At 35.2% G+C, this 27,906-nt stretch overlaps 2 protein-coding genes across 7 annotated transcripts in view; one reads left to right on the top strand and one right to left on the bottom strand.

The window, feature by feature from the left end:
• The window catches only part of FGFR1OP2 (FGFR1 oncogene partner 2), a 34,773-nt gene extending 34,333 nt beyond the window's left edge, over positions 1 to 440 (bottom strand). For 2 of the 3 annotated variants that reach the window (XM_042946126.1, XM_042946130.1), the window contains exon 1: positions 226 to 439. The gene's annotated coding sequence lies outside the window, so the exon portion shown is untranslated. Of the gene's footprint in view, positions 1 to 225 lie in introns of all 3 variants that reach the window. The other variant, XM_042946127.1, reaches the window with a different exon arrangement.
• On the top strand, positions 409 to 27,097 carry INTS13 (integrator complex subunit 13). Of its 4 annotated transcripts, none has more exons than XM_042946121.1 (17): positions 409 to 424; positions 2,145 to 2,380; positions 4,306 to 4,380; positions 8,017 to 8,219; positions 8,587 to 8,667; positions 9,406 to 9,496; positions 10,962 to 11,090; positions 12,480 to 12,564; positions 15,027 to 15,116; positions 15,559 to 15,648; positions 16,722 to 16,900; positions 18,004 to 18,174; positions 18,426 to 18,580; positions 18,920 to 19,150; positions 20,935 to 21,074; positions 25,909 to 26,044; positions 26,814 to 27,097. In XM_042946121.1, exons 2-17 carry the CDS (start codon positions 2,156 to 2,158, stop codon positions 26,851 to 26,853), a joined length of 2,121 nt encoding a protein of 706 aa, XP_042802055.1. In that variant the 5' UTR covers positions 409 to 424; positions 2,145 to 2,155; the 3' UTR covers positions 26,854 to 27,097. The 4 variants fall into 4 exon arrangements, with proteins under 4 accessions (XP_042802055.1, XP_042802054.1, XP_042802052.1 ...); XM_042946120.1 differs by lacking the exon at positions 409 to 424 and adding an exon at positions 539 to 554; XM_042946118.1 differs by lacking the exon at positions 409 to 424 and adding an exon at positions 879 to 1,186.
• The last annotated feature ends 809 nt before the right edge of the window (positions 27,098 to 27,906 follow it).

Here is a 27,906-nt window from a genome sequence, read left to right as displayed (position 1 = left end):
GGCCAAAGCTTCAAGAAACTTTCCGCACCTCAGATCCGGAAAGAGGAGCTCACAACTGAGGCCGGGAAAAGGAAGTACCGCTCCAAGGAGCGGGTAACCAGCGCAGGGAAGCGGCTAGGGACAGGGGGCAAGCAGTTCAAGAGGTGGAAAGCACCAGAGCGGCCCAGGGGAAGGAAACTTCCGACTCCCTTTGCCCGCTCATGTCCCTGGATTTATTCCACTTACTCTGGTCTCAATCCCTCGCAGCCGTCAACAGTGGCGTTAGGACTCAAAGCCTCTGCTAACAGGGACCTACGCACCCAAGGGAAGAGACTCCACTCGTCTGTTCACCTTCTTCAGCGAGCAGACTCAGGACCCAGCAGAGACCATCAGTGGAGAGGCGGCTGGAGGGGTCAGCGGAGCTCAGCCCCATCACTGGCCGGAGGTAAACCTCCGCGGACCGCCTCGGACCTGCACGCTCAGAGGACCCAAACCTCGCGAGATTTCCTTCCTCACGTTACGGTGGGGGCAAAGCCAGAGATTTATTTGCGGGTCTTTGCAGACATGCGCGAGAGGTGGAGGCGGTTCCCTTCTGCGTCCCTCCCTATTAATCTACTCAGGCTTTGGCTTGGCTTCTCGCAAAGTGTCGCGAGTTTTGACAGGGGAAGCCGGCCTGGGTGGAGAAACCGAGAAAGGGAGGCCGGGTGGAGGCCTGGTGGGAGGGCCTTGCGTTAAGAGAGCGTGGCTGGCTTAGGCGGTGCTGTGGTTGGTACTTCGCTGTTGTGGAGGCTCTATGGTCGCCCGGATCAATCTTCCCAATGGGTTATTGGGAAAATTAGCCGGTAGAAAATCTTGAGCGTCGGAGGCATTTTTTTCTTGGCTCCGCCCTCTTCCTGTTCTGCGAGCTGGGCGTCTGGCCCACCGAGGGGAAGGGCAGCTTGGCGGGGCTGTGGAAGAGGGCTTTGCGCACGCGCGAGTCAGAGTGTGTGAGTGTTTGTGTTCACGCGCACGCGCGCGCGCTCTTGCATTTAGGAAGCCTGGGAAGGACCGGTGTGCTAGGAGATGAGCGGGGAAAGCATAGTTCCCTGTCTTTGGTACCAGACACTCCTGACTGTGCGCTGACCCTCCCCACCCAGCCAGCAGCCTTTTCCAGAGAGGCTGTGGTCCATAGCCTCTGTTCGTTTTCACTGCAGGACCAGGCACGAAAGTAAGCAAACCTCTATCCTGAGGTCTTCCCTATTCACTCACCTTGTACTTTCCACCCCCCACTCTCCAGCAGAATGTGACTAGGTTTCTCAAAGAAGAGTTTGCATGAAGGGGAAATGTGTTTGAAAGCAGAAGAAAATAGCTAGATCGTATAAAGTCAGTTCGGTTTGATGAACACTTTGCTTACCATGTGCTTTTTGAATGTGGATTGTCTATTCAGTATAAGGTTTTATTTAGCGAAGCAAGGGAGTTTTTATAAGAAAAAGTTTAAAAGTTTCTCCTCTCCAGCTCTGTGAATGGTAGCAACTAAGTTTTCTGTTCTACATGGTAAATTACCATGGTGTTTCAAATACTAAGGGGGAAGAGTTTGAATTTGGGGTCTTTATCCTAATGCGAAGACCCGATATGCAGTTGTCTTAGGAGATGTTTTTTATATTTGGGGCTTTCCTTTTGCTGTCACTCCCCTTTCCTGTTAATTCTGGCTCCCCTCAGCCTTTTTCAGAAGTCTTGAGACTTTTTGGAGGGAAGCCCAAAACTACTGACTTGGGTTAGTTTGGGGGTTTGTGTGTGATGTCAATTAGGGAGAATCATTAGAAGTGTATTTGAAGAGGATTTATCATTTGTTATGTTTGGTATTATGGAAGGCAATCGACCACGGTTATTTGTAAGCATTTTTTCCTGACAATTTTAAGTTCATTCAAAAAGCAAAATTTTGTATGGACTGTAATTTTGCCTGTGACTGGTAGAGTGACAGCTTAATATGGTGTAGCTTATCCCTCAAATTGATAGCTACTTTCTAGTCATGACCTCATTAAATCTTGTTGGATAAATTTCTTTGAATACTGATTATTCATGTTCCCTACCAAATCTTTTTGAGGAAAAGACACTAATTAGGAACAATTTAAGGATATTAAATGTCATGTATAAGACATTTGGCTAATATATTTTATCCCTTACAGGTTAAAACAAAATGAAGATTTTTTCTGAATCTCATAAAACAGTATTTGTTGTAGATCACTGCCCTTACATGGCAGAATCATGCAGACAGCATGTCGAGTTTGATATGCTGGTGAAGAATAGGACCCAAGGAATCATCCCTTTGGCCCCCATATCTAAATCCTTGTGGACTTGCTCAGTAGAATCTTCCATGGAATATTGTAGAATAATGTATGATATATTTCCTTTCAAAAAGCTGGTGAGTGTGAAGTACAAGAAAAATCATGATTTGGGGGGATGGACTTAACTGCCTGTTACATTTTTTAATATAAGAATTTACTATAGATTTAACTTGAAACTGTTTACTACTTTAAAAATGTGGTATTTAGAACTCTTCTTTGCAGTTAATATGTTATGTATGTTTAATTGGGGCCAATAACCATCATAACAGCTAACAGTTATGGTGCGTTTACACATACCAGTCATATCCAAAGTATTTCATATTTATTAACTCCATTAATTCTCACAACAGTCCTATAAGGTAGCTACTGTAATTACTGGGACAATATTTGAAGTGTATAATAACCCGAATAGAACAGGCACTGACCATTGAGAGCTATTGCTGGCCTAAGCAGAAAGGATGTGGGCTGTGGGCAACATCACATTGTGTTGGTGTGTACGATCTGAATATCAGCCGTGTTTATTATTGCCATGTTGGAGATGTAGAAACTGAGCTAAAGATAGGAAAGTTGTCCTGAGTCACATAGCTAAGTTAGACACAGAACCAGAATTTGAACCTAAACAGGCTGGCTGCTCATAGTGTTAGTGAATGCACACTAAACTGCTGCAGGATTTGGCTGTTAGAAAGAAATGCTCTTAAGAATGCTAAGAGGAATTTGTTTTTATCTACAAGAAGAGAGATTGAAGATTGATAGATTCCAGATATGAAAATTACCTTCAGGTTTCATCATTTCAGCTATTTTATTTTGGGAGAGTCATTTGGTTAGCCACAAGTGGATGATTTGCTTTGTCTCACTTGGAGCAGCCTAGGCTGGGACCTAGCCAGTTCTTAGACTGGCACAGGCAGGGCAGTAACAGTAAGGCTGAACATAGAGAATCTATATATTCAGATATATTCCAAATTAAATGTAGGTTGTTTTTAGTCCTTCAGTAAATTGTGCATTATGTAGGGTAAAAAAATACTAAAGGGAGGATAACTAGTCATTTAGGGTGCAGGCTTTGGTTCAAATTCTGGCTTCATCAGCTACCACAGTGTGACCTTGATCATATTGCTTAATTTCTCCAAGTCTGGTTCTTCCCATGTAAGCATAACACCTACTTCCTATGATGTAAGATTTCAATGAGATAATGTAACTGAAGTGGCTAGTAAAATGTCCCTGTCAGGTAAGGCTTAGGAGAGAAGGCTACTTATCACATTTATTAGGGGTGCAAAACTAGTATTTCATGGATGGTAGGAAAAAAGATCATGGATTAGATGATATAGTCCAGAGGAAAGAAAGAATCTCACCCTCCTCCAAAAGAACATTCGTCATTTTATGTATTTTCTAATATATCCTTACTAGCATTATCATCTTCTGTGATAGTATTTTTTTGGTTTGCATTGAAGTCCAAATGCACTATTTTGACTTTCAATGCCTTTTGTGATATGGCTACTGCTTATTTCTCTGAGCTTTCCCCCCACCCCTTTGCCTGTTCTGACCTTTTCATCCTTTTGAGGCCTTTGCGTTTGCTGTACCAGGAATTCTCTATCCCCAGCTCTATTTATGGCTGTTTTCTTTTGGTCATTTTGGATTCCCCCCAATTGCCACTATAGACCACCCAACCTAAAGTAGCTAACCAATTTCTTTTTCATAACATTTGTCACTCACTGAAATAATCTTGTGCATTTATTTGTTTGTATTCTTCCCATACTGCCCTCTGTCTTACCACTACCCGCAAACCCCTGACTTTCCCCACATTGTGAGTGATACAACTTTCATTCATCACTGTATTCCCAAATCCCCAGTGCCGAGGATAGCACCTGGCAGATACTAGGCATTCTGGAACTATAAAGTGAATGAATGAATCAGCAAACCAGTTCTAGGAACTGCATATTATTTTAAATATGATGTGATTTCAGTGGAATTGGATGTGAATACTAATTCTGTCTTTGAAATCTATCAGGTGAATTTCATTGTGAGTGACTCTGGAGCACATGTTTTAAATTCTTGGACTCAAGAAGACCAAAATTTGCAGGAGGTATGGTTAGGTTTTGAGCTGTGGCCATTTTTAAAATTATCTGAATGTGGTAATACTTTCTTGAAAGATGATTTAAAAGATTTTTTTTTATCACTATAGTATTTGCACATAGTTTTAAAACAACTACTACTAAAGGAAAGCCAGCTATCTTCATTCCAGTCTTTCCCCAATTCCTAGAAGCAAACTTTCAACTCTAACTCATCTAGTATTTACTTCCATATTTCAAAATAACAAATTTTTACTGCTATTGATAGAATTCTCAATTTAAACTTTATTTTTTTATCATTATTGTTAGGGAGGAATTAACTTTTATATTCTCTGCCACCCATGCCCCTCTACCTCCCTTCTGCCGTTCCTTCATTTTCTCAGTGTTGTTATGTCAGAATTTTTGTTAATTCAAAATTGCATATTTGCATTATAATATCTGTATAAAGTGTTACTGCTAAGCTAAGTAGTATATGTGGTTATTTCCTTTCTCTCTCTCTCTTTTTAGGTTTTATTGAGGTATCATATAGCACTGTATAAGTTTAAGGTCTAAAACATAATGATTTGTCTTACATATTATTTCCTTTCTTGTGTGACTCTTTGTTTATTCTTACAATTTATCATTTCCTTCTTAATTGCTCAATTTTATGTATATCTGTTGCTGCTTTTCCTCATGTTTCTACAAAACTTCCCAATATTTTTATCATAAATGTATCAGAAATGTAACAGCTTCGTTTTTTTTGTCTTGAAAAACTTGTTGGAGCAGTCTTTTGCTCCAGTTTTAGCTGGCCGCTTAATAGGCCTGGTGCTTCTTAAACATTATTTGTCTAAGGATATTGGGTTTGTGGTAGCTTATGTTCTTTGCTATTGTTGGTTGGATGGAAGACTTCAGTTTATTGGTTTCTTTACTGATGAAGATGTATCTGAGAGACAGCATTAGTGAAATTTTTGGATACATTGTTGGAATTATTTCATGTTAAAATTTTTTGTTAATGGATGGTCTTCAGTGGAGATAATCTCATGTTGTAAATGTGTTTTAAACGGAACATTTTTAAAGAAAATGTGTTTATCCCAGTGTTTGGTCTTAAAATGTTGTGATTAGTATCATCATGTATGTAAACATATCTAACCCTTTATTCTTTTGAGGTAACTCACTCAAGCAGCAGGCTTTTATTGGTTTGGCTTTGCATTTATATCACTCCAGAATGTTCTTTATTCTTTTTTTTTTTTTTTTTACTTGAAAAAGTAACATTAAGGATTCTGTACATTCTCCTTGCATTTTCTTTTTGAAATGGCATGTGTTTTGCTTTACTTCTTTTCAAGAGGTACTGTGAAAGAAGCTTGAAGTCTCTCTGTTGTGTATGAAAAAAAAATCAGTACAAATTGGCATAGGTTTTCCTTACTGCACCTCTGCAGTGCAGTAAAAGTTGTGCATCTCATAATGGCACATATACCAATGATAAGAGAATCGCTACTTGTCTCTGCTTTCTGAACATGAAGGCACATTGTATCACACTGACTGTTTTTAAGTCGTGAACAGAAGGGGAAACTCCAGTCTAGTTCGGAAGGCAACTGTATAGCAGCTCACTGGTGTTTAAGATTATATGAAATAGTTGACATGTTGTATAAATTATATATAATCTTGGCTGTGTTAACACATTTAATGTTTAGCTTTGGTTATCCATGTCACACCTTTCCCTAGTTATTGTCCACAATCATGAGTAACAAGTGGAATAGATCAAAGACAAATCTGGGGGCTAGAAGGATTTTAGGTGTCTTTTGCTTCGACTCCTTCATTGTGCAGGTGAAGGAATGGAGCCCACAGGGGCTATATGTTGTTTGACTTCTATACCTGGGTCCAGGGCTCTTTCTGTTATGGCACATAACTCTATCCTACACATCTTAAATTTTATCACCAAAAAATGTCAGATTTCAGGAGTTTGGGTCTGATTTTTGTTGGCTAAATTAAATCAAGTTTGCAAGTATTATACTAATGTGGGACAGGTTATATTAGTATTTTCACTTTTAGGTTAGGAGGAACTGACCAGGGTCACACAGCATTAAAAGGCAGAGCCAGAATTTTAACCCATCTCTGTCTGACCTTAAAAGTTTAAACTTGCTTTCTACTACTTTCTTCAGGACCACAGAATCCCTCCCCTATAAACCTACTTTTTATTGAGCTTCTCCTATGTACCAGAGACTTTATATAGTCATTTATACACAGTCTTTTTTCTTTCTTTTCTGGTTACTTTTTATGAATAGGTAATACCTATATAGTTTAGAAGTAAAATTTACATACATATACATACACATGTACATATGTACACTTCCACATACATGTTTGTGTTAGTAAACGGGAAAACTTTCCAACTCATCCCCTGTCTCAATGAGCGTGCTGGACCCTGCTTACACCAACTTTGCATTCAGTGAATCTTGACATCTCCCATGGTGGGGGTATTTTATTTAACCATAGATACTGGCAAACACTACAGATGAGGGCTTTCCCCACACTTTGGGGAACTGATGTACTAGCACATCACTATTTATCTCCACCACTATTAGTTTTTCGTGGCTCATTCCAGAGTGTCTTTATGCATATACAAAGCAAAGTCCTTCCATTTTGTTCCTTTTCAAGATTGTTTCGGTCATTTTCAGTTCCTTGCAATTCCATATGAATTTTAGAACCACCTCGTCCATTTCTACAAAGCAGTCGGCTGGGATTGTGACACAGATTATGTTTACTCTGTAGTTCAGTTTGAGTAATGTTGCAATTTTAACAATATTATGTCTTCCAACTCATGAACATGGGATGTTTTATATCATTTAGATCTTTAATTTCTTTCAGTGATGTTTTGTAGTTCTCAAGAGTATAAAATTTGCATTTCTTTTGTTGATTTTATTCCAAAGTATTTTATTTTTTTGATGCTATTATATTAGAATTGTTTCCTTTATTTTCGGATTGTCCATTGCAAGTGTGTAGCAATACAATTTGTTTTTGTGTATTGATCATGTATCCTGCAACTTGCTGGACTTATTATTTCTAACAGTTTTTTAGTGGATTCCATTTGACTTTCTACATACAAGATCATGTCATCTGTGATATAGAGATAATTTTACTTCTGGCTCCTTCTATTTCTTTTTCTTAATTGCCCTGGCTAGACCCACCAATACAGTGTGAAATAGAAGTGATGAGAGTGGACATCCTTCTTCTGTTCCTAATCTTAGAGAGAACATGTACAGGCTTTACTATGAAGCATGATGTTATCTGTAGGTTTTCTTAGATGCTATTTTCTGCTTGAGGAGTTTCCTTCTATTTGTAGTTTGTTGAGTATTTTTATCATAAAAGGGTCTTGGATTTTGTGAAATGCTTTTTCTGTGTTTATGGAGATGACCATGTGATTTTTATAAATTGTGTTGGTATTGACATTAATTGATTTTTGGATGTTAAGTCAACTTTGCATTCCTGCGATAAGTCCCACTTTGTCATGGTGTATAATTCTTTTCATATGTTGCTGGATTTGGTTTGCTAGTATTTTGTTGAGGATATTTGTGTCCATATTTTTAAGGTACGCTGGTCTGTAGTTTTCCTGTGATGTCTTTGTCTGACTTGTACATACTCTTGTCAACATAATTATTTTCCCTTTTACTTAGCTAATGGCAGCATTAGCTGCTGTTGGGCCTCCTAATCCACGAGCAGATCCAGAATGCTGCAGCATTCTGCATGGTCTCGTTGCAGCAGTGGAAACCCTGTGTAAAATTACAGAATACCAACATGAGGCTCGTACTCTACTAATGGAAAATGCAGAACGTGTTGGAAATAGAGGACGAATAATTTGCATTACTAATGCAAAAAGGTGAGACATTAATCACAGTAATTCTTTCACTGAGGGAATTTTAATGTCTTGTTGCAGTTTTTACTTAAAAAAACAGGACAGCATGTTAGCGGTTAAGCGTATCTCAGGTGGCCTAATACTGAAGCTGTATTTATCCAGTTCTTAAATAGTCATTTCAGTGAAAGCTGTTTAGATTGTCATCGTATGGGTTAATCTGACTTTTTCTCACTAGTTTTTCAGCTGGCTGTTTGGTATTGTGACTGAGCATACTGAAGACCGTCCTCACTGAAGTAATTTTAAGTGCCTATAACAACAAGATACTACAGCTAAATAGTGTGTTTAATTTTTTTCTCTTACTGTTTAAAGTTTGTTCTTTTTTATGCCGTAGTGATAGTCATGTGCGAATGCTTGAGGACTGTGTCCAGGAAACAATTCACGAGCATAACAAGCTTGCTGCAAATTCAGATCAGTGAGTATAATCATCAGTGAAATACATATTCCATTTTATAGTCATGTATTTCATTATAATTACTCCAATAATTTCAATAGTAATTGGTAGTATTCCCTTTAATTCTCTACTGGCTCTACTAGTTAGTCAAAAAATGTATATTTGATATTTATGTAGGGAAAACAAAAATAGCTAACAGTTAATTAATCTAGGTTAAGGGTGTATGGGTATTCATTGCATAGTACTTTTCCTTTAGCTTTTCTGTAGGTTTGGAAGTTTCAAAATAAAAATTTTTCAAAAATTAAAACCATTTTCAAAATAAAAGACTTCTAGCATTGAAAATCCTATGTTCTTAGAAATAACCATTTATAGGTAATGGTTAGGATTGCCTGATTTTGTCCTTAAAAATCATTAGTAAAAAAAAAAAAGGGAAACAAATGTGTAATATATTCATTTTCTCTGTGGTAGTTATCTATGGAAAATTTTCCTGATTATAAGACATTTTCCTTTATTCTGTTTTTCAAACATACAAGAAAGTATCATATGTGCATTTGAATTAAATTCATATATTTACTAAATGTCCATACAAGTACAGCAATTATACAGTTTTTCTAAATATTTAGCTTTTGTGTTAGTTAACAGTGGTATCTGATTATAGAGATGCACTGTTTTAGTATATTAAACTCTTAATAGTCTACCTACCTGGTTTCTTTACATACTATGTGTTTTTAGATTCTAAGTGAAAAGTTTCTCTTTAAGTCTCATGCAGATTCAGAAGTGTGAACTGGTCTTGATCCATACTTACGCAGTTGGTGAAGACAGCCTTGTGTCTGATCGTCCTAAAAAGGAGGTAAGTGCAGAAGTAATGGAAGAAAAGATCATTGTCATTTATTAATAATAAATGCTGAGAAGGGTTAGCATAAAAATAATCACATTGCCAACATTTTCTGCCAAGAAGATATTTAGAGTTCGCAAAGCCATCTCTGTGGCAAAACACCTAGTTGGGTTCTTCATGTTATAATTGTAGATTTTAAAGTGTTTTCTGTCTTGCTTGCCTATTGAAGTTTAATTAAATGTGTTGCAAAACCATACATAGTGTGTATTGATGCTAAAATTTCAATTACTGTAATGGATTTCATTTGCTTTAATAACTTTTTATTGTATAAAAATCTTTTTTTCCTCATTAGAGGAGTAATACACTTCTTAACAAAAATAGACTCTAATAACAAATTAATTTTACCTATCCAGAGGATAAAAAGCTAAAGCTAATTTTTAATCTTGCTTTTACTTTTTAAATAAATTTGAACAATTTTAAAGGAAAAAATGGGTCTGTTGATTTTCAAATGGATTTCAATCATGTAATATTCTCCCATCAGTGGTCTGTGTTTAGAAATATAGATGCGTGTATTTATATAATTAAACATGTATGTTCTTATGTTCTGTTTTTTCTCTTAGCCTTAGTTAATATAAACAGGTGAAGTATTACCTTAGTCTGAATTTTTTGTAGCTAACTGGTATTTTTAGGTCTTTAGCTCTTTCATTGTGTTTTTAGGTGGTTTCCAGTGTAAACCCCTTTTCTGTTAACTTTTTTCTGCCTCTTTCGATAACATGGCAGTATGTTGGCTTTCTTTGTAATAACTGAACATTTATTTGTAACAGATATTATAGATATAATAGGTATAATAGGTAGTGTATACATATTATACATAAGATATATGTATATATACACTTTATCTTGCCATAAAGTAACTTTTGGCTGCCTGATCGCTTTTATTCGTGATGAAATATGTTTGTGGCAGTTCCCGTATTCTTTATAATAAGCAGTTTTATCTGCAGGTGTTTTTCCTCTCCATAAAATTACTTATTTTCTACAGTATTTCTGTGGGCCCTTTCAAATCCATTTTGCATATAGATAAATAGAAGTAAAAATTGTAAGTTAAAATAAATATTTGAATCAAAGACTTGCACTCTGAGTGTCAAGAGGAAAAGGACTTTGCCTGTTTACTGCTGTATCCTCTAATAGCTCATGTAGTTTCTGGCATACAATGTAGTAAGGTCTGCTTAGTACCTGTCTGTTGAATGAATAAATACATGAACATTTCTTGCTAAAATAATAATCATAGTTAATTTATGGGCTTTTTTTACTTTTTCCAAATTCCAAAAACTAAAAATATTTAATATTTATAGACTGAACTAAAATATTTGACACCAGGTCACAATGCATTAACGTTGGTTTTTTTTTCATATGTACATATATATATATATATATATGTATATATATATATATGTACATATATTTTTTTTTTTTTTGGTAGTTATCCCCTGTTTTAACCAGTGAAGTTCATAGTGTTCGTGCAGGACGGCATCTTGCTACCAAGTTAAATATTTTGGTACAGCAACATTTTGACTTGGCTTCAACTACTATTACAAATATTCCAATGAAGGTAGGCAGTACTTTTTCTTGCTATTTTGAAAGTTCTGGTTTGCTTTTTAAATATTTGTTTGACATGTATTATTTATTTTGATTGGACCTTAACTTTTTCTCCCCATATCATATTTTCTGTTTTGCTAGCCCACATTCAGTGTCTTTGACCAGGTCAGTACATAGTGAAAAGCAACAAAAAGGATCACAGAACAAAATTCTGTAGTTTTCTTTCTTGTAAGAGTACTATATATCAGCTTTTTGTTTTTAATTTTGTTCTCATTATTTTCATCAAAATACAATCTCTATCTTAAATGATTATTTTTTCTGTGATTCTTTTCCTGGTTATGTTATTAGATTTTACTCTGTGCATTCTAGTGGATCTTTTATTTCCTGTATTTTTGTTCTTGCTCATCTAGTATGAAGGTGTTTGTAACTAATAGGCCTGATTATAGAAAAAATAGCTCATAGTTTTTAAAAAGTTTATTATACTCTAGCTGAAAAACCAAAGATGTAAGTTTTATGATTTTACTAATGGATTTTCTTAGGAATCTGTTGGTACCTGTTTATTTCCATTATGTCATCATTAAGTTGTCTAGGACAAGCACAGTTTTAAGTCCAATTTCATTGTTTTGCCGCCATATGACGAACACTGAATTTCATGAGAAGTATAATCTATTCATTATTAATTTCCTCCTTATAAAATGGCTGGCTCTTTAATAGAAATTGTAGCCTTATCTAATAGAATGGTTTGGATGCAGAAATTATCAAGTAAAATAGCATAATATATTTTAATATGTATAGTTTCATGAGGTACAAGAAAAATACTCTGAGGGTGACAGATACCTTGTTTTTTAAATTTGATCATATTTGTGTGCGACTTGTGTGACCCTTTCTTCAATCTTTGTCTTTTCCCTGTAAACTGATGTTATTGAAGTTCTTATTTACTATTTAGTGAAAACAAGTTACTAAACTTGTTTATTAGTCTGTATTTACTATTTTATATAACTGGTGTTGCTAATTTCCTGTAGGTATTTAAAGATGCTATTTCCTCCTTTAAACAGCTATTTCACTTTGAATTTGTATAAGCTACTTCAGTTATATTTATAAAATGTATTGGCAAGACAATGCATTTAGAGAAAAAAACTCTAAAATTCTGGAAGAGTCATTTATGTTAATTCTGATGTAAGAAAAATCATTAAATACTTTATTACTTCTATATAGCTAGTAGTTTCATAGAGTTCATATTGCATTGGAAAATTATTGCATCTTTAAATAGATTACTGAGCAAACTGTCCCAATATTATAGCTAATTATTGTTGGGTATATTTTATCTCACTTTAAGCAAAAAGCAAAATGAATAATAACTTCATTATTTTGAAAACTAAATTATTTTAAATTTTACTTTAAGGAAGAACAACACGCTAATACATCTGCCAATTATGATGTGGAACTACTTCATCACAAAGATGCACATGTGGATTTCCTGAAAAGTGGTAAGAAAAGGACATTGAAAAGTTTCATTCTGTAAGATCTAACCTATGAAAGCATACTAACAGCTTTCTGAAGTTTGTCAGTAAACAGACCTGATTGGCTGTAGTCCACCTCTTTCCACACTTATTCCACAATACTGTCTACTAATGGCCATGGAACTAGTGTTCTGTAGAATTTACTTTGGGAAACACTAGCCTCCAGGAACAAATACTGAGATAGCTGGTACAGTCATGTCATAGTTTCTCTTTTGCAAGCAAACCACCTTGGGAAAGCAAGAGGAACAAGAACTGACTTGAAAGAGTGAGAGAGTTCCAACTTGCCTGCATAAAGATCAGTTGTTCTGAAATCTAAATTTGTTGTTTTCTTCTAAAAATTATTCAAGTCAGTAGGTCTCATCACCAATATCATAATTTCTGCAACTCTATTAGCATAACTTGGGAGAAGGCTCTGGAGTTAGTAGATCAGAGTTTTAGCTAAAGCTTTGCCACCAGCTAGCAAGATCTGTATGTATCTAGACTTGAGTTTGCATACTTTAATAAAATAAAGATGCTGGATTAGATGAACTAATCATCCATCCATTCCTAAAAAATTCAGTGAAATTGCCTTTAAGTTTTGACATTTGATTAAATCCTTTCTAATGTTTTCTCTGTAAGTTGATGCTATCAGAGAATTAAATGGTTAACTTTGATAATGTTTTATACATCTTTTTTGAAGTTAGTATCCATCAACCAGTTGTAACATTTGTTCAGTGTATAAGAAATCTTGAAATTAATCTAATACAAATTTGTAATGTGAAAAAAACTATTAAGATAAACAGATGTATTAATGTTTAACAAAGGACTGTAAAGAACTTGTTTTTGAAAATATGTGTGGAAATTATATCACTAACTGAGTTAATACCAACTTTTAAAATACTTTAAAACAAAAAAATGTTAAGAATATCCTTTGTGATGCAAAATATTTCTCTAAGATAGTAATTGACATGTTGTCTGTGTGACACAAGGGAACCATTTGTAAATGCTGTAGTAGCACTATGAATAGGGTGCTGTGGGATCACGAGGGTTGCATGTGATTATGCCTCCGTGACTTAGGCAAGCTTTACAGAGATGACATTAGAGCTGGACTTTGATGAGTAGGCTTACGCTTTAGCTCAGATAGCTTCCGTAAGCTGCAGACCTGTATCCCCTACTGCCTAATTATATCTGCTAGATGTCTCTCCGGCACCTATAACTCAACATTCCCAGAACAACTTAGGAGCCCTGCCCCCTGAACTGGTCTTCTGTCCCCTCTCTTAGTGAATGGCCCTATTGTCTACCCAGTTGTTTAAGGCAGAAACCTCAGTCATCTTTGAGACATCTCTGTATCATTCTTCATATCTAGTCCATCATCACATTTTCTTGATTTTACCTATTAAGTGTCTCCCAAATACATTCATACAACTGCATCTCTACTGCCATTACCATCTCCTTGATCCAGCCTATTATTTTCTTACCTACTATCCCTTAGTAGCCCCTTAAAATGGTGTGTCTCCTCTTGACCTGTGAGCTAGAATAGCTTTCAGAATGCTAATCCTGACCATGTTCCCTTAGCTTAAAACCCTTTATTGTTTTTGTTACCCTTTAGATAAAGACCCAACTGTTTAAATGTCTTACCAGTCCCTGCATTGCCTGGCCTGTCCTCCTTTCCATTTTCCTCTCACAACCCACTCCTGTTTCAGTGCATAGGCCAGAAACTTCATGCTCCTTCCTGTCACAGTATCTTGACATCTGCTGTTTTTTCCTTGCTCAAATGTTCTTTCCTTCATTTCTTTAATTTCTGCTTATCCTTTGACAACTGAAACTAGTTTTTTCACTTCTCAAAGAAACCTTCCCTGGTGTCTTAGATTAGGTCAGATCTCTGTGTATAGACGCTCATGGTACTGTACACATCTCCTTCAAAGCGTTGTCAACTTTATAGTCCTCACTTGTTCATTATTATTGTCTTAACATCTGTTCACTCTGTTTTACTATAGACTCCATTGAGGCAAAACATGTTCATTGTTACATCTTTTTATATTTCTTTTCTAGATCCCTCATTTTATCGTTCTCCTCATAAATTCATTAGGATTCAGTTCATTTTAGATTCCTGACACTTTCTTTGAGTATTTGACCATATTATGATTTCATGGTGTCAGAGGAGAACAGTTGTATATTATTAAAATAAACAAAAATTTTTGCTGTTGACTTTCAGTGCAGTGACTGAAATGATTAAATTAATGAGAAATTTGAAGATAATTGAATATTTGTTTTAATCAGAGCTAATATCTAAACTCCTTTTGGTATTATTCTAGGATACTTTATAGAATTGATGTTCTCCCAGAGGTGTTTTCTCCTACAGAGTTTAAACAGTTTTGGAAGTCTTACTTAAGTAAATGATTTGAAGTTTGTGATCTATTTTGTAATGTCTCTCTGGCTTATTTTTAAAGGTGATACTCACATAGGTGGCAGCAGTAGAGAAGGCTCGTTTAAAGAAACGATAACATTAAAGTGGTGCACACCCAGGACAAATAACATTGGTAGGTATTTTAAGGAAATTGAAAGAGGGGTGCCTGGGTGACACAGTTGGTGAAGTGTCCAACTCTTGGTTTCGGCTCAGGTCGTGGTTTCACGGTTTGTGAGTTCAAGCCCCTCATTGGACTCTGCACTGGCAGTGCGGAGCCTGCTTGGGATTCTCTGTCTCCTCTTGCTCTCTTTCCCTCCCTAACTCATGGTCTCTCTCTCTCTCTCTCTCTCTCTCTCTCAAAATAAACTTAAAAAAAGAAGAAAGGAAAGGAAAAAAGAAAAAGGAAAGGATAAATCAAGAGGTTCTTAAAGTGGGTATATGTAGGGATCATTAGTTTATTTTTGAATTTATGTTTTTCATTGTTTTAGGGGCTCAACGAACATTTTTTCCCCCTCTTTTAATTGTGGAAATAATTCCTTTATATTCTTTCAAATCAGTGTTTTCTCCCATTTCAGAATTACACTATTGCACTGGCGCTTATCGAATTTCACCTGTAGACGTAAATAGCAGACCTTCCTCCTGCCTTACTAATTTTCTTCTAAATGGTAATTTTCAACATTTAATTGTTTGGGCTGAAAATATTACAAGTGAAGTTATTAGTAAGGATATGTGAAAATCTGTACTCTGGAAAGCTCTTTTAAGATAACCTAAAACTGTTTTATCTTCGAAAACTCTTCTAAAGTTACCTAATTGTAAATACCCTTTTAGAAATTTTATTAATGTTTAAAAAAAATAAGATAACTTTATGTTTTCCATATTGTCATAAAAAGTTTTATTTAAATATTTTTAAGTGTTTTTAATTTTAAAATTTGGCTGTTAGAGTCTAAGTTGATTTTTTTGGTAGAATAATATAGACTACCCTGGCCTGTTAAATTTTAAATTGCAAAGTATATATAGACCTCTTTTTGCACACTGTACCTTAATCATAAATAAACATTGCATTTTCAGTATTATGCCATATGATTCTTACCTATATGACTCTTAAGTCTGTGGTTTCCTTGTGTGAAAATTAAAAAAAAAAAAATTGGAGTCCATTTACTAAATTTAAATTCTTAATAGCTTCTCCAGTTGATTCTTCTGATTGACTAGATTTGAAACCACTGATGTGATGGGTCAAATTTAAGCAAAATTTGATTTTAAGACTGTGTAACGTGTAGATTAAATAACCTTTGGTCATGTGAAATAGAAAGTAGTTATGGTAACTGTGCTGATAAGGAGGTATTGTGCAAGTACATTGAGACTTTGCTTTCTCCCCCAAATGTTGTGTAGCTTTGGTAGCTAGAGAGTTATCCAGCAGTTGTCTCACTGTTCTTCTTGATGTCCAGGAGAAAGATTGTATGTACTTGTAATGTATAAAGAATGTAACCAAACATTGTACCAGAGACCACTATACTTACTTTGGAAAACTGTACAACTATGTAAGCTTTGAGTGACCAAGAGAAAGCTAAGGCTAGAATTCAGACTTTTAGGACTTGAAATGCAGATATACTGAATTAGCTATGCTGCCTAAAATATGAGGTTTAATAAATAAAATGAAAAATCTAGACATAAATAATGAGGAAAAAAATAACAGCCTATATGAGCTTCATCACTGATAGAGTAATCTTGCTTTTGACAGGTCGTTCTGTTTTATTGGAGCAACCACGAAAGTCAGGTTCCAAAGTCATTAGTCATATGCTTAGTAGCCATGGAGGAGAGATTTTTTTGCATGTCCTTAGCAGTTCTCGATCCATTCTAGAAGATCCACCTTCAATTAGTGAGGGATGTGGAGGCAGAGTTACAGACTACCGGATCACAGTAAGATTCTAATACTTATAAATTTTATGTTTTGAGCCTGCCATCATTCAGCAAATATTTATTAAATGCTTATTACATGCTAAGCTCTGTGACAAAATGGGGTTTGGAGAAGTTCATGACTTATTATTTTAATTAGGTGACTTTCCTGCCATACTTGCTCAAAAGAACTATTTATCACTATGTGGTCTTCGTTATGTATTCAGTGTATATCGAGAAGTATATGGGTAGCATTGATACCTGGAATTATAGGAAAGAATGGAAATTGACTTGAATATTTCAGGTGGAAGTTTACCTTGTGGTAACTTAATGGCAAATAAAAACAGTTCAATGTTTGGATTGCTATTTTGAAATAACACTAAATTTTTGTTGTTTAAAGATATATACAAAGAAATTGTGTCTATTTTGGGTAGAAATCCTATTCTCATTTTAATTTTTCAGTTCCCCTCCTCTTTTATATATTTAGTACTTTATGGTTGTCTACTTTGAGGTGGTGGTGGAAATTAAATGTGATTCATATATAGGAATGTACTTGGTAAATCACAGAAGTGTTATAGACTATAGGTAATTATTTTTGATTAGGCTTTTATTTATTATTTTTATATCTTTTTTAATAAGGAGAAAATAAGTATTCTTTGCAGAAAATTTAGAGAATATAGATATCTTTTTTTAATCAAAAACAATAGCTGTAAATTACCTATAATTCCATCATTCATAGATAACCACTGTTAACATTTTGATGTTATGTCAAGGTAATTTTTAAATAAGCATTGGTATCCTAAGATGATTAACTCCTTCCTTTATCTATAGATGATATAAAAGAGTTAAATTATAGAAGTGAAGAAAAATGAGTGTTCTTGGTTTTTAAAAAGTAGAAAGAACCGTGAATGCATTGATGTTTGAGCCTTTCTTCCATCTCCATTGTAATAAAGGCTGATAGACTTCATGTTCAAAAAGATGGGGAGAATTAGTAAGGGAACTGTTAGAGAAAATACTTTGTTGCGTATCACAGGAGAGAAGGCATCAGGGCAACAGACTATTACATGTAATCCATACTAAAACATAAGAAAATAGTTTCTAATTTTATTTTATTTGGTTATCATTAGGATTTTGGTGAATTTATGAGGGAAAACAGATTAACTCCTTTTCTAGACCCCAGATATAAAATCGATGGAAGTCTTGAGATCCCTTTGGAACGAGCAAAAGATCAGTTAGAAAAACACACCCGTTACTGGCCTATGATTATTTCACAAACCACCATTTTTAACATGCAAGCGGTAAGTATTAAATAGTTTTCAACCTTTCTTTTTGATTAGTTATATGTTTTTTACAGATAATCATTTCTCAAGCAAAGAATGAAATATATGAGTTTGCTACAGTTAAAGAATTAGTAATAGAAAATTGAAATGATGAATATAGGTTATCTCACTATGGTGATGTTTAAAATCAATTGAAGTTCTCCCTAGATGCTTTGATATTTGTTTTTCAAGACAGATTTTCTTTTTATTTCTTAAAAAAATTCTAACAGGTAGTTCCATTAGCCAGTGTTATTGTGAAAGAATCTTTGACAGAAGAAGATGTGTTAAACTGTCAAAAAACAATATACAACTTAGTTGATATGGAAAGAAAAAATGATCCTCTACCTATTTCCACAGTTGGTACGAGAGGAAAAGGGCCTAAAAGGTAGCTTTTTTCCCTTGCTTTCTCTATATATCACATTTACTTGATGCAGACTGTTTTTTAAGCTAACTTATTTCATATTGTAATTTATATGATTGAAGGTATATATATGTGTGTGTGTGTGTGTATACATAAGTGTTCATACGTATATGATTGAGATGAAATGATATAAAATCTAAAATAGCAGAATCGGATACATTATAACTTAGAATTACACCACTGTCTAAGAAGAAAGAGTCTGTGTTTAATGATTCCTTTTACTTTATTTTACCAGTAGCAAGTGATACTTCAATATTATTTAAAGAGTATTTCTAAAAACGTCATTTTCAATCTTTACTTCAGAGACGAACAGTACCGTATCATGTGGAATGAGTTAGAAACCCTTGTCAGAGCTCATATCAACAACTCAGAGAAACATCAAAGAGTGTTGGAATGTCTGATGGCATGTAGAAGCAAACCCCCAGAAGAAGAAGAACGAAAGAAACGAGGAAGAAAGAGAGAAGACAAAGAGGACAAATCAGAGAAAGCAGTGAAAGATTATGAACAGGAGAAATCTTGGCAAGATTCGGAGAGGTGACTTGTTGATAATGTAGGACCGTGGTGCCTTTTGGCACATCACATGCTGCATGTAGCACATTCAAACATTCATGTAATAGTAGTTCACTTAATGTGTGTTTGTTTCATTATCTAACTATAATTTTTTCATTCTTAAAATCTGAAATATCCTGGGCTTAAGAATTACAGGGATTTTTTGTTTGTTTGTTTGTTTTGCTCTTAGGGGCAAAGGTAGTGTTGAATTTTTTAACGAACTTCTGCAAATCATAACATACCATATTTGATATCAGTATTTGCTTTATGTGTTATGAATATCAAAGACATGGTTTCATTTGTTCAATAAATACTGAGTGCCTGTGATGTGTCAGGCATTTGGTATTAGATTCTTGCCCTGGAAGAACTTACAGTGGTTGTGATAGAGACAGGCATGTAGGTCATGGGTTACAGCAAAGGGTGGAAGAGCTGCTATAAAAATAGGCACAGGATATCCTTGGGAGCACAGAGGAAGAACATAGTCTTACTTCTGAAACCCTTCCTCAGTAATACACTCTTTCCTTAGTTTGTGATTTGTACGGTTATATCAGAAAAAGTAAGAAAGTCTTCGAAATGAAAGAATCATAACATTTCAGCTGGCTTTGTCTTCTACCTCTTTGCTAGTAATCAGCAAAAAACCAGGTAAATATTATAATGGCAATGTTAGTAAGGTCCTTAGAAACAAAACAGTTTACTGTGGAAAATTTCAAACATATACAGTAACAGAACAAATAGCTACTCATTTATTTTTAACAGTTCATGGCAGATCTCATTTCGTATCTGTCCACAACCACTCACCTCACCAGCACCACCACTATGCCTCCCACATGGGAATATTTTGAAGCTAATTCTAGAAATCCTATCATTTCATCCAAAAATAAGTAGAACATTTTATTCTCTTTGACAGTAGAAGTTCATTTCTTTCTTAGGGCTACTGAACTTCTGAAACAGAATCAGCTCACTTTAAGAAGAATGGGGGGAAATATTCTCTTTCAGACACCACCGATCTTTATATATGTTGAAAGTGTTTCTGTTCTCTGATGAAACTCAAAATGAGCTTGGAGTTAAGTTCTTAATTTGTGGAATGTAAATACATTTCCACAGCACATAAATTAGGGCACAAATAGTACATTTTTTTAATCTTATTTGTAATTTGAAAGAGTATTTTGTCCATATTTGTAAAAATTAAAACTGACATTTCTTCCAAAGATCACATTTCTGACCTCTTTAATTTTAACTTCTTAAATCTTCTCCCATTTTTTCATATTTTACAGCCAACTATATTAATTATTAAATTATGATGATGAAGGAAAAGGGAAATCTGTGTTTAATTCAGTCAGTTCTCTTACCTGATTTTAGGTTGAGATTTGTATTTTCATTAGTTTCTAGGTTTACTTTGTGAGAGCAGCTATCTTTTACTAAAAGCAGTATACAAAGTCTAATTATTGAGAGCCATTTAGAGTTCTAAAAATTTAAACTATGGAACATCTGTCTGGGTGGCTCAGTCGGTTAAGCATCCGACTTCAGCTCAGGTCATGATCTTGTGGTTCGTGAGTACGAGCCCTGCATTGGGTTCTGTGCTGACAGTTCAGAGCCTGGAGCCTGCTTTAGATTCTGTGTCTCCCTCTCTCTCTTGTCCCTCCCCTGCTTGTGCTCTTTCTCTTGTCTCTTAAAAAAAATGAATAAACGTTAAAAAATTAAAAAAACATAAAAAATAATAAAACCAGTAAAATTTAAACTTTAGATTTTATTGTGTGTCCCTCTAACAGATTAAAAGGAATCTTGGAACGTGGAAAAGAAGAGTTGGCTGAAGCTGAGATCATTAAAGATTCACCCGATTCCCCAGAACCTCCAAACAAAAAGCCCCTTGTGGAGATGGATGAAGCTCCACCAGTAGAAAAATCAAAAGGTAGGGTAGAGCTGTGGGGGTAGCTGTGTTTGTAAACAGTTTTCCAGTTTAGTTCTGTTTTCTGTGGTGTCATTTAATGTTGTTTGTTGCCTATATGAGGAAGAGCTACTAACTGTTCCCGGATGTTGTTGAGGAGGTTCTGTTTACAGCCTTGGAAAATGCAGGCAGTGAATTTATTTCTTGACATTAATGAAAAAGTAGTGTCATACCTTCATTAATGAAGCCTGTGGAAAATAAGCACTTTCCCTACAAAGTCTGTGTTTTAAGAAATTTTAATTCTGTGAACTTGAATTCATTTATGTTCCTGACTCTATACTAAGTGTGCTGGGTTTAATGAAGACAGATTTCTTTTCCCTAAACTGCTTACTGAACTTAAGGAAAGCTCTTACATTACCCATCTATAAAGTGGTGTCAGTGAGTTTCAGTAAAGGTATTATAAATAATATTTTCACTGTAAAAAAAAAAACTCATAATGTTTTCATTTCATTTTATCTCTTATTTATAGACTGAAATGCTTCATTTCTTCTTGAAGGAATTTTGGGTAGCAGGGCTGTGAATTGGGTTTGGGAGCTCCTGAAATCATTGTAGGCTTTAGTTGTCTTGAAGATAAACTAGATTTAGGCCTTTTAGGATAAATGACAAATAGATAAAAGGATTGTTTGGTTTCTTGCCACTATGCCTCTCCTAAGCAATAAGACCCAGGGGCTGGCCATATTGCACTTATTGGCATTTCATCCTAGAGAGAAGCCTTGTTTGTTTTTATATACTCCTTCTGGAGGGAGGGAGGGAGAGAGGGGGAGAGAGAGAGAGAGAGACAGTGTGTGTATGTGTGTGTATGTATGTATGTATGTGTATATATATATACACATACTATATATATAGTGGTACATGTAAAATATTCTCCTTTCACTGATTTCTTTGGAGCCAGAGATAAGAGCGATCTTATCATACTTGCTTTCAAGCATTTGCCAGGGTTCCTGGAAAGTAAATAAATGTCTTGATAAATTGTTCTATTTTTCATAGGCCAAAATATGCCACTGTTGATTAGGATGAGAAATTTAGGTTTAATCTAAACAATGCATTAATGTTGCTTGTAAAGTAGAACTCCAAAAATTATTTATTAGTGGCAAAAAGTTGCAAGCAACCAAAACACTGTTAGGAAGAAAATAACTAAATGATGGTGTGTCCATAGGGCAGAATTTATATAGCCCAAGAATAATTATTGCTACAAATGCCCACTGTTTCCTCTTGCTAATGCTAATGTTCCCTCTTCCCCCTTTATTCCAGTGTATCATTCAGATTTCAGCTTAAGCAAGTCTTTTTTCAGGAAGGACTTCCTTGATCTCTGTTCACAATTAAGTTAGGTGCTTCCATTGCACCCCAGGATTACACTGGAGTAGCACTTAGAGTCCTGCATTGACATTGCTTATTGACATCTTGCCTCAGCTACTAATTGGAAACATTTTAAAGGATGGGCTTTTTATTTTTTAAGTAGGCTCCATATCCAGCCTGGAGTTTGAACTCATGACCCCGAGCTCAAAAGTCTCATGCTCTACTGGGGTACCTGGGTGGCCTCAGTCGGTTGAGCTTCTGACTTTGGCTCATGTCACAATCTCGTGGTTCGTAGGTTTGAGCCCTGCGTCAGGATCTGTGCTGACAGCTCAGAGCCTAGAGCCTGCTTCGGATTCTGTGTCTACCTCTCAGTCTGCCCCTCCCCTGCTCACGACCTCTCTCTCAAAAAAAAAAAAAAAAAAAAGCTCATGCTCTACCAACAAAGCTAGCCAAGTACCCCAATGCTGGGATTTTTAAAAATTTACTCTTAATATCACTACCACTCAATGCAGTCCTGGCCCATAGTAGAAGTTCAATTATTGTTTGTTGAATGAATAAATGAATGAATGACGTAAAGAAAAAAAAAAACAGGCTACAAAACCATATATACCATTATTTCCATTTTGTTTAAAAAAAAAAAGTTCATATCCACACATACACTTGCTTGTCACTTTAAATTAAATAGATCCCTGATGCTTCACACACTGGAAACACTATATAGAGTGGCCCATATGAAAAGCAACTTGGTTTCAAACAGAAACCATGTCTCTTTTGAGCAGCAGCTTATACAGGCCTTGTATTATATACTTCAGTTTCATCTGTTTTGGAAAATGACTTCCCAGGACTGTCCAAAGTGAATTTTGTGCCTGATACATACTCTACATATAAGGTTGGGCTATTCCAAACATGCTTTCTGGATTGGATGAAAATCTGTTCAGCTTTTTGTACAACGCAATAGCAGAAAAACTGAAGTGTAGTTTTATTGATATAGATTGCCATTGAAAAAAACTAGAATATTTATAGGTGTTAGAGCAGTGGTATTATGGATGATTTTATTTTCTCCTTTATATGTTGTTTAAATTTTAACTAATGAACATGTATTAGTTTTATAGTGAGAAAAAGTATTTTTGTTCATTCAGTTTTGGAAAATGTGTATGCAGTAATTTTAACTTTTTTTGGTGTGCAATTCTGTGAATTTAGACAATGTATATAGTTGTATATCAATTGCACCACAGTCACGGTATAAAACCGTTCTGTCACCCCCAGAGATTCTCTAGTACTGCTCCTTTGTAAGCACCCTATACTTCCCTTGTCCCCAGTCCCTCATAATGGTTGATGTGTTTTCCTTCCTATGATCTTGCCTTTTTCAGAATGCCATTTAAAGTGAAATCTTAAAGTATGCTGCCTTTTGAGGTGGACTTATTTGATAAAGCATAATGCATTTGCGATTCATCTGTGTTGTGTGTTTGTCAGTAGTTTTTTTATTCCATTGTATGTGACTAGCTTTATTAGAATCTCATTTTTCCAAACTGGCTGATTATTGTGCACCAGAAATTAGTGAGAGTTCTGGTGGTTCTGTATCCCCAACAGTACTTGCTGGATTTTTTTCTTCTCTGACAGGTATAAAGTAGTTTTTCAGTGTGGGTTTAATTTCTATTTCCCTCATGACTGATGATGGTAAGCTTTTTTTCATTCGCTTATTTTCCATCTGTATATATTTTTCTACTAGAAGGTTCATTCAGGTATCATAGTTATATCTAAATTGGACTGTTTAAGAGTTTTTTTCTTAGATTTTGAGAATTCTTTATTTTTTCTGGATATAAATGCTTTGTTGGATATGTGGTTTGCAAATGTTTTCTCCCAGTCTGGTTTGTGTTTCTAACAGTGACTTGCAGAACAGAAGTTTCTAATTTTGATGAGGTCCAATATATCAAGACTTTTTATATGGTTGTACTTTTGGTGTTATCTATAAGAAATCTTTGCATTGCCCAAACTCACAGAGGTTTTTTCCTACATATTCTTTTATAACTTCTGTACTTAGATTTTACATTTAGGCCATGAACCATTTTGAGTTCATTTTTTTATTTTTTCCATATGGTAGAAGATATGAGTCAGTGTTCCCTTTTTTTTGTGTATGCAGTGTCCCAATTGTTCTGGCAGCATTTGTTGAAAAGACTGTTTTTCCTTCATTGAATTGCCTTTGTATCTTTATCAGAAATCAATTAATTTGATATGTGGAAGTCTATTTCTGTTTTTGCTTTAATTGTTTTAATTTTATTTTTAAGAGAGAGAGAGAGGAGGAGGAGGGGCAGAGATAGAGGGAGACACAGAATCTGAAGCAGGGACCAGGCTCTGAGCTGTCAGCACAGAGCCTGACGCGGGGCTTGAACTCATGAACTGTGAGATCATAACCTGAGCTGAAGTCAGATGCTTAACTGACTGAGCCACCCAGGCACCCGTTTTTGTTTTTTTAATGTTCCATTGATCTATGTATCTGTCGTTTTGCAATACAATACTGTCATGATCACTATAAGCAGAATCTTAAAATGAGGCAGTAAGTCTTCTTTTTTCTACTTTTCAGAATTGTTTTAGCTGTGCCAGTGCTTTCTCTTTTCATACTGTGCTGAAGAGATAACATAGCAAGCTTGAAGCTGTTATCTTAAAGCCTGCTTGCAAGTTTGGCCCTTGTTTGGCACCTGACAACTTGGCTTTTAAAACATTCCCTAAATGATGAAGTTATTTTGTCTTACATCTGAGGTGAACACTTACTTTCCACCTAGGAGTATGGAATTTTGGTAATTGTAGTTTGGCAGAGGATGCATTTGTGACCAGTTCTTAATAAAAACCCAGGACTCTGAGTCTCAAATGGGCTTTCCTGGAAGAAATATTGTATATCCATGGCTGCATGTTTGCTGCTGGAGGGAGTATGCACTTGGGGTTACCCCTCACTCTAGGGAGAGAGCATGGAAAGCCTGCAAGTGGATTCTTTTGCCCTTTGCTTAGTGTATCTTTTGCTCTTACTGATCTGGCTGTGTATCCTTATTGTGTTGCTGCCGTGATTCTTGGTTGTGACTGTAACTTGGCTTAGTTAATTGAATCCTTCCAGCAAATCACCAAACTAGTAGCTGGTCTTGGGGACCCGTAAACATTTAGAATAAGGAAAAGATTATATTGCTTTAATTATATAAAATTAGCGATGGTAAATTAAAGGTAAAATTTTTTAATTTGTAAATTTGGGGGCCGCCTGAGTGGCTCAGTCAGTTAAGCATCTGACTTTGGCTCAGGTCATGATCTCATGGTTCATCGGTTCAAGCCCCACATCGGGCTCTGTGCTGACAGTTCAGAGCCCACTACAGACCTTCTGTTTCCCTCTCTCTCTGCCCCTCCCCTGCTCACGCTTTGTCTCTCTCTCTCTCAAATACATTTTTTTTTTTTTAATTTGTAAATTTTGAGGTAATGAATTATTACACCTTTTTCCTCTTCTTTCACACTGTAACACCAGGGCCAGTGTCCTTATTATCCCTGTGGAGTAATAGAATCAATACTGCCAATTCCAGAAAACATCAGGAGTTTGCTGGACGTTTGAACTCTGTTAATAACAGAGCTGAATTATATCAACATCTTAAAGAGGAAAATGGGTTTGTATTATTTATTGTAGAAATTGGTTTTGTGAATTGCTTTAAGTTAAAAGTAATAAACGTTGCTTATTTGTAGTGTTCAGTGATTTTTTTATTACTAATGTAATGAGCTGATATGTGTTACCTCTAAAGAGAAAAAATCTACTTCCTTCGGTTCTTGGTACTTATAAAAGACTTGATTACGTTGATCATAACCTTGAAAATATATATTCCTTAGAGCATTTCATTGCTCAGTAAGCATCATAGAGGGAAAATTGGGGAACACTTGATATACAACACTGAATCTGTATAAAATAATGGGGGAGAAAAACTTTCCTGTTAAGTAATACAGTATTAGGAATATTGACTTTAATTGAACAAGTCTCAAGTCTGATTATTTTAATATCCTTTTTGGAAGACCTCTTGAAAATGTATTGGTAAAGGAGTTTCTTTACTAGAAAAGGGGAAAAGGAAGTACATTTTTGACTAAATGGTAGAGGTTTTTTTCCTTAGCTTTAAGTTTGAAGAGGTATCATGAAAAAAGTAGCCTTTGAAATGAAACCTTGGGAAGGGGACTTACTTCCTCTAAGCTTCAGTGTGCATCCGTCTGTGGAACCAGGAACGTAAGAGTAGCAGAAGAATCCTAACTGTAGTCCTTTTCTAAAGGACGGATGTTCTTTTGTCCTGTGAATATATAAACAGTTTAATTTTGTGTGAAAGTTGGAGAAAAAATATGGGCAATTATTGAATGTTTTATTTTAGCAACTCATTTTTCTCTTCTGTTTTTCAGAATGGAGACAACAGAAAATGGCAAAGCCAGCCGGCAGTGAAGAATGACTTGAGGAACTAAAATTTACTATATTGCATACATATTTTGGGCAGAATTTGATATAAGTACTTTTACAGCAAGATTGTATAGTTATGTTGCCTGGACTGGTTTTTACATTTTTAAAATATTTCAACTGACTTTATCTTTTTTGTATTAATTGTAAAATTGGCACATATATCAAAAATATACATTTGAAATTTGTCCTCCCAAATCACACAAATTTATTTTATGGTAAACAATGTTCCCTCTGGAAATGTTTTTTAAAAAATTCTTAGGCTTCTCTTTGCCAAATAAAAACTATTAAAATTTCTGAAATGTAAAATATTGGAGTATTCTTTTAGAAAAGAGTTGATTTAATGACTAACAATTTTTAGAAATTAAAATTATCAGGATTTAGGTGAGATTTGCAATGTTTAACATAAAATATTTCCTGTTAGTTTGCAACATATACAGTGCTTTCCCAAAAAACAATGTTGTTTTTATTTTATATTTTACTTTAAATTATTTAAAGGCAGAATTTTAGGTAGTTGGTATAAATTTATATTTACCCATTTAAATAATGTTGCATTTTTTTTTTTCTGCTAAAAAATGTACTGTCCATTGGCTTTTCGTATTGAAAGAGAAGCATAAAGATTACTTCATAGACTTAGAAGAAAGGAAGGGTACTAGGTTATTGGTGTTTACCCCTGAATAGCATCTTGGTCTCCTTACATCTCAGAAGTGTCATGGTTATATGGCATATGTTTGGTGAGTCTCCTTGTGCTTCTTCACCTGGAGGCTTATAATATGCTACAAGAAACATGTTACTCCAGTGTTAAATGCTAATTCTAGGCTTGTCATTTTTCCCTGAGTGTTGAGTAGAGGACAGAGAAAGCTTTATTTAAACATACAGGTCAGTATTCTGTTAAAATGACTGGTGTTTAAACAAGGGTTAGGTGGGCTCCCTTGTCAAGGTAGTGAAATTTATATTGCTCTCTTTTGTCAACTACTGTCTTGGTCTCAGCCCTTCCATAGGTCCTCTCCTCTAGACTCGAGCTGTTTTTATCCTTACCAT

The sequence above is a fragment of the Panthera leo genome, chromosome B4 (genome assembly GCF_018350215.1).
Source record: "Panthera leo isolate Ple1 chromosome B4, P.leo_Ple1_pat1.1, whole genome shotgun sequence".
Taxonomy (NCBI): Eukaryota; Metazoa; Chordata; class Mammalia; order Carnivora; family Felidae; genus Panthera; species Panthera leo.
Note: the sequence above shows the minus strand (reverse complement) of the source record. Positions and strands in the feature narration are given on the sequence as shown.

What these genes read in the sequence shown, in the direction of transcription:
- INTS13 (XM_042946121.1), top strand. Translation starts at nt 2,156, where the DNA reads ATGAAGATTTTTTCTGAATCTCATAAAACAGTATTTGTTGTAGATCAC. An exon ending in TGTGGATTTCCTGAAAAGTG is followed by an intron (nt 12,565 to 15,026) that starts GTAAGAAAAGGA and finishes TTATTTTTAAAG; the next exon opens with GTGATACTCACATAGGTGGC. An exon ending in TACTAATTTTCTTCTAAATG is followed by an intron (nt 15,649 to 16,721) that starts GTAATTTTCAAC and finishes TGCTTTTGACAG; the next exon opens with GTCGTTCTGTTTTATTGGAG.